A 6,396-nucleotide genomic window follows, 5' to 3' on the forward strand; every position below is an offset into this window, starting at 1 on the left:
CCAGAGCCAAGAAGAATGAAGAAAACCAAAAATTCATGGAAACAATTAGTCCTAGAGACTGGTACACCATCCAATCTGCAGCCTATACGACTATGAGACCAGAAGAAATAGATGGTGCTCAGCTACTACTGTCAACCACTTGGAAGAGGATCTTTGTAGGAAATCCTGGATAGACAGGGAGAACAATGTGGAACAAAACTCAAAATTATTTGAAAGAAAAAAAAAAAGTGAGGAACAGGTTTGCTGGCCCAATAGAGCCTGGTGGAACCACTGAGACTATAGCCCCTAGCTTGCCCTTCAGGTCTGGAATTGAACACACACCTGTAGCTTCCAGCCAAACAGTAGACAGGCATTCTAGTTGAGCATTTACCTGAGGAAGATACACTCCTTGGAGAGAACAATCATGAGAGAAAGAAGGGCTGCTCAGGCACAGGGAGACAGCTCAGGGTGTAGGAATGCACGGAGAGAAGGACACAGGGAAGAGGTAACTATTGGGAGGAAGTGAGAGGGGAGATGTTGCATTGTGCTAAATTGTGGTCAATGTCATGAAACAAAGTGTGTGTGAACTTCTGTATGGAAAGTGTATTTGCTCTGTAAATTTTCACTCAGATCACAATAAAAAAAAAAAAAAAAAGGATACTACATGGTATAAAATCAGGAAAAGCATGCATCAGAATTGTATCCACCACCATACTTGTTCAATCTGTATGCTAAGAAAATACTCTGAGAAGCTGGACTATATGAAGAACATGACATCAGGATTGGAGGAAGACTTATTAACGACCTGCAATATGCAGGTGCACAACCTTGCTTGCTGACAGTGAAGAGGACTTGAAGCACTTACTGATGATCAAGACTACAGCTTTCAGTATGGACTACACCTTAATACTAAGAGAACAAAATTTCTCACAACTGGACCAATAAACAACATCTTGATAAGTGGAAAAAAAAAAGAATATATATGTGCAAATATATGAGATACATATGTATCTAAATATCTATAGATATCAACAGATCAAACATATATTCACAGGAAACCTTGTTTTACTGTACTCTGCTCTATTGAGCTTTGCAGATACTGCGCTTTTTACAAATTGAAGATTTGTTGCAGTCCTTTGTTGAGCAAGTCTATCGGTGCCATTTTTCCAACAGCATGTGCTCACTTTGTGTCTCTGCCACATTTTGATAATTCTCACACTATATCAAACTTTTCATGATGCTATTGCACACTTAATAGACTACTCAAAATTAAACCAAACTCACTGCCATCAAGTCGAGTCCAACTCATAGCTACCCTCACTGGGTTTCCAGGGCTGTAAACCTTGGGTCAGGTACACCTCACTCAGCATAGTGACACCTTTGCTTCATAAACCTTTAAAGAAGTCTTCTGCCACTGATTTTTACCAATGCAATATGGCTTTTGATTTCTTGACTGCTGCTTCCGTGGACGTGGATTGTTGATCCAAGGAGACTGAAATCACTGAAACTTCAACTGCTTCTTCTCTTATCGCTGATGTTGTTTATCAGCCCAGAAAATTTAAACTACACTCAAGAACCATCACTTACCTATGAGGATGGCAACAACTCAAGAGCATAACAAAACAATCTGCAGGCAAGGCTGCTGAGAAACAGGTACTTTTAGAATTCTGCTGAGGATGGGAACTACCACCACCCCCTGGTGACCAAACTCCCTGCACACTCACCCTTTGACTCAGCAATCCAACTTCTAGGAATTTACCCCAAGTTTGCACCTCCAGCAGTATAATAAAAACATAAATCTAGCAAAAGATGGAGTGTTATAAAATTTACCAGGACAATAGTATATAGGATGTAAATTGTTAGCTGCTGACTCATCATGATGCCATGCACAATGGAATGAAATGCTACCCGGTCCTTCACCATCTCCATGACTGGTTGCAGACTGGACCATTGTGCCCCATAGAGTTTTCATTGGCTGATTTTCAAAAGTTTATCCCCAGAACTTTCTTCCCAGTCTATCTTAGTCTGAAGCTCTGCTCAAACCTATTCAGCACCATGCAGTTGTTAGATGCCATCAAGTTGACTGCGACTCATAGCCACCTGAAACACTCATAGAACGAAACACTGCCTGGTCCTGCGCCAGCCTCACAATCCTTGCTATACTTGAGCCCGTGGTTGGAGGCACTGTTCAATCCATTTCCTTGAAGGTCTTCCTCCATTTCATTGATCCTCCACTTTACCAACCATGACATCCTTCTCCAAGGAATGGTCCCTTCTGACAACATGACCAAAGTAGGTGAGATGAAGTCTGGCGATTCTCGCTTTCAAGGAACATTCCAGCTGCACTTCTTCCAGGACAGATTTGTTCATTCTTCTGGCAGTCCATGGTACTTTCAGTATTCTTCACCAACACAATTCAAAGGCATCAACTCTTCTTTAGTATTCCTTATTCATTATCCAGATTTCACATGCATATGAGGCGACCAAAAATACCATGGCTTGGGTTAGGTGCACCTTAGCCTTCAAAGTGACATCTTTGCTCTTCAACACTTTAAAGAGATCTTTTGCAGCAGATATGCCCAGTGCAGTATGACATCTGATTTCTTGACTGCTGCTTCCATGGACGTTGAGTATAGATCCAATTGAAATGAAATCCCTGTCAACGTCAATCTTTTCTCCATTTATCATGATGTTGCTTATTGGTCTAGTTGTGAGGATTTTTGTCTTCTTTATGTTGAGGTATAATCCATACTGCAGACCACAGTTTTTGATCTTCATCAGTAAGTGCTTCAAGTCATCTTCATTTACAGCAAGCAATGTTGTGTCATCTGCATATCACAAGTTGTTAATGAGCCTTCTCCCAATCCTGATGCCATGTCCTTTTTCAGATTATTTGCTCAGCATAGAGATTGAGTAAGTATGGTGGAAAGATACAACCCTGACACACACTCTTTCTGATTTTAAACCATGCAGTATCCCCTTGTTCTATTCAAATGACAGCCTCCTGGTCTAGGTACAGGTTCCTCATGAGCACAATTAAGTGTTCTGAAATTTCATTCTTCACAACATTATTTATAATTTGTTATGATCCACACAGTCAATGCCTTTGCATAATTAATAAAACACAAGTAAGCATATTTCTGGTGTTCTATGCTTTCAGCCAAGATCCATCTGACATCAGCAATGATATCCTTCATTCCAAATCCTCTTCTCAATCTGGCTTGAATTTCTGGAAGTTCTTTGTCAATAGACTGCTGCAACCATTTTTCTATTATCTTCAGCAAAATTTTACTTGTGTGTGATATTGATGGTACTGCTTGATAATTTCCACATTCTGTTCAATCACCTTTCTTTGGAATGGGCATAAATACTGATCCCTTCCAGTGAGTTGTCCGGGTAGCTGTCTTCCAAATTTCTTGGCATAGATGAGTAAGCGACTCCACCACTGCATCCGTATGTTGAAACATCTCAGTGGGTATTCTGTGAATTCCTGGAGCCTTGCTGCTTTGCCAACTCCTTCAGTGCAGCTAGAACTTCTTCTCTCAATACCATTGGTTCTTGATCATATGATACCCCCTGAAATAGCTGAACATCAATCGATTCCTTTTGGTAGACTGACTCTGTGTATTCCTTCTATCTCTTTTGATGCCTCCTGCATCATTTAATATTTTGCTCACAGGATTCTTCAATACAGCAACTCGAGGCCTGAATTTCTTCTTCAGTTCTTTGAGCTTGAGAAATGCTAAGTGTGTTCTTCCTTTTTAGTTTTCTAATTCTAGGTCTTCGTACATTTCATTGTAATTCTTTACTCTGTCTTCTTGAGCCACCCTCTGAAATCTTCTGTTCAGCTCTTTTATCTCATTCTTTCTTCTATTTGCTTTAGCTACTCTCCACTCAAGAGCAAGTTTGCAGAGTCTGACATCCATGTCAGTCTTTTCTTCTCCTGTCCTTTTAATGACTGTGTGCTTTCATCGTGTATGACATTCTTGAAGTCATCGCACAACTCATCTGGTTTGTGGTCAGTGCATCAAATCTATTCTTCAGATGATCTCTACATTCAAGTGGGATATAATCAAGGTCATTTTTTTGGCTCTCGTGGGCTCGTCTTCATTTTCTTCAGTTCAACTTTAACTTGCATATGAGCAATTGATAGTCTGTTTCACACAGCTCCTGGCCTTGTTTTGGTTGAAGATACTGAGCTTCTCCATCACCTCTTTCCACAAATGCAGTCAAATTGATTCCTGTTTATTCCATTTGACCAGATCCACATGTAAAGCCACCATTTATATTGTTGAAAACAAGTATTTTCAATGAATAAGTCATTGGTCTTGCAAAATTCTATCCTGCGACCTCTGGCATCATTTCTATCACCAAAGCCGTATTTTCCACCTACTGGTGATTCCTCTTTGTTTCCAACTTTTGCATTACAATCACCAGTAATAATCAATACATTTTAACTGCATATTTGGTCAGTTTCAGACAGACAGTAAAAATCTTCATTCCATTTCTTCATCTTTGCTTTAGTGGTTGATATGTAAACCTGAATAACAGTTGTATTAACTGGTCTTCCTTGTAGCGTAGGGATATTATCCCATCACTGACAGCATTGTACTTGAAACATTTTTGGTGATGATGAATGTAATACTATTCCTCTTCAATTTGTCATTCCTGGAATCATAGATCATACAATTATCTAATTTCAAATGGCCGATACCAGTCCATTTCAGCTCACTTACTCCTAGGGTATTGATCTTTATGCATTCCATTTCATTTTTGATAACTTCCTATTTTTCCTAGATTCATATTCCATATATTCTATGTTCTAATTATCAGTGGATATTTGCAGCTGCTTCTTTGCATTTCGAGTCATGCCACCTCAGCAAACCGAGGTCCCAAAAACTGTACTCCATCCACATCAGCATCAGAGCCCCACACAAACCTCCGATGACAGACGAATGGTGGCTGAGCAGGAGGTACAGTGGCTGTGACTGAAACTCGAGTCCCCAGCATGGAAGGTGAGAATTCTACCAGTGAACCACTATGACCCCTCCAAAAAAAAGATTTAAAAAGCATGTTCTAATTCTCCCCCATGTTGTTATGCTATGTTATGTTATGGGTACCAGATTTAGACAGCTGTGTAAAAGCAGAAGTCCCTGGTTGGGAGAAACAGTTGCTAACCAAAAGGATGGAGGTATGAGTGCACCCAGAAGTGCCTCAGAAGAAAAGTGTTGGAGACCTACTTTGAAAAAAAATCCATCAAAAACCCTAAGGAGCATAGTTCTACTCTGACATACACAGGGTCACCATGAGTTGAATTTGACCCAATGGCAACCGGCTTCTGCTTAAAGAAATAGAAGCTCTGTGAGTGCCCTCCAGCTGCTGTGGGCAGATGCTGAGCCTGGGCTGACTGCAGGCCTTGCAGCAGCACCAGGAGGCCATCTGTGCGCCATCGGCCTCGCACAGGCAGGGAGTGGTGGCCACCTCTCACAAGTGTCACTGGTTCCTGTGATTCCCTAACCCTCTGAAAGCTTATGACAAGCTGAGAACCAATGACAAACAGAAAGCTAACAACAGCTTTCCCCACCATCTTCCTCCAGGTCACTCATTCTTTTATAAGCCCCCAGTTCTCTGTGTTAAGTACCTCCCTTCTTGAAATCGCACGATGTTGTATCATCAATATTTTGAACAAATCACAGTTTTAAATCCCCACCTAGCTCCACAAGTGTCAACTTAAACTCTACCCTGTGGCTGAATCTGGCCCTTTCAACTGTACACAGACTCCTCCTAAAACCCTCCTCTGAAGCTCCCATCCTGAACGTGGCTCTCACCTGCCCCAGCTCTTCATTGAGACTGGAAGTTCTGGCCACAGCATAGAGATTATTTTCTTTAAAATGCATATCTTCATCCTGCAAGAAACAAAAACATAATCTTAGCTACACAGTCAGTACCAAAGCTCCAAGTTTCTTCAGGGAGTCTATATGGCCACTCATCTTCCAGTGTGACTGCCACGGAGAAGGAATTCACAATGGAGAGTCTAGAATACTTGGACATAAATAGATACATGCTAGTTTCTCACAGGCACTGGGAAAATCAATTCAGAAGAACAGTGCCATGGGGGAACAAGTAGTGGTGATTTGGAATTGGAAGACTCGGCTTTCAGATGCTGGCTCTGTGTCAGACACACTGTGAGACCCTGAGTAAGCCACTAAGGTCTCTGGGCCTCAGCTACTATACCCATAAAATGGGAGTATGCGGTATAGTAAATTATTTAGTGTGGCTTTTCTACCCATAAGTCTTTGTAAACTCCAAGGTGGGATTTTCTATGAGCAACTGAGGAGCTCCTGATTGCTGAAGTTGTCCACCTGGAGTATTTCTGTTGTTCTGGGAGGTTCCCACTCTCTCTCACATGCTTAGAGT

The 6,396-nt window shown here is 41.2% G+C and overlaps 1 protein-coding gene across 1 annotated transcript in view; it reads right to left on the reverse strand.

The window, feature by feature from the left end:
- The window catches only part of LOC103198375 (phospholipid-transporting ATPase IB-like), a 320,073-nt gene that overhangs the window by 283,535 nt on the left and 30,142 nt on the right, over nucleotides 1-6,396 (reverse strand). The window contains exon 7 of the mRNA XM_042781173.1: nucleotides 5,808-5,885. Coding sequence (XP_042637107.1) covers nucleotides 5,808-5,885 — 78 coding nt within the window. The remainder of the gene's footprint in view (nucleotides 1-5,807; nucleotides 5,886-6,396) is intronic.

Source organism: Orycteropus afer, unplaced genomic scaffold, assembly GCF_000298275.1.
Source record: "Orycteropus afer afer isolate SDZICR_OR568_19922 unplaced genomic scaffold, OryAfe1.0 scaffold00092, whole genome shotgun sequence".
NCBI lineage: Eukaryota > Metazoa > Chordata > Mammalia > Tubulidentata > Orycteropodidae > Orycteropus > Orycteropus afer.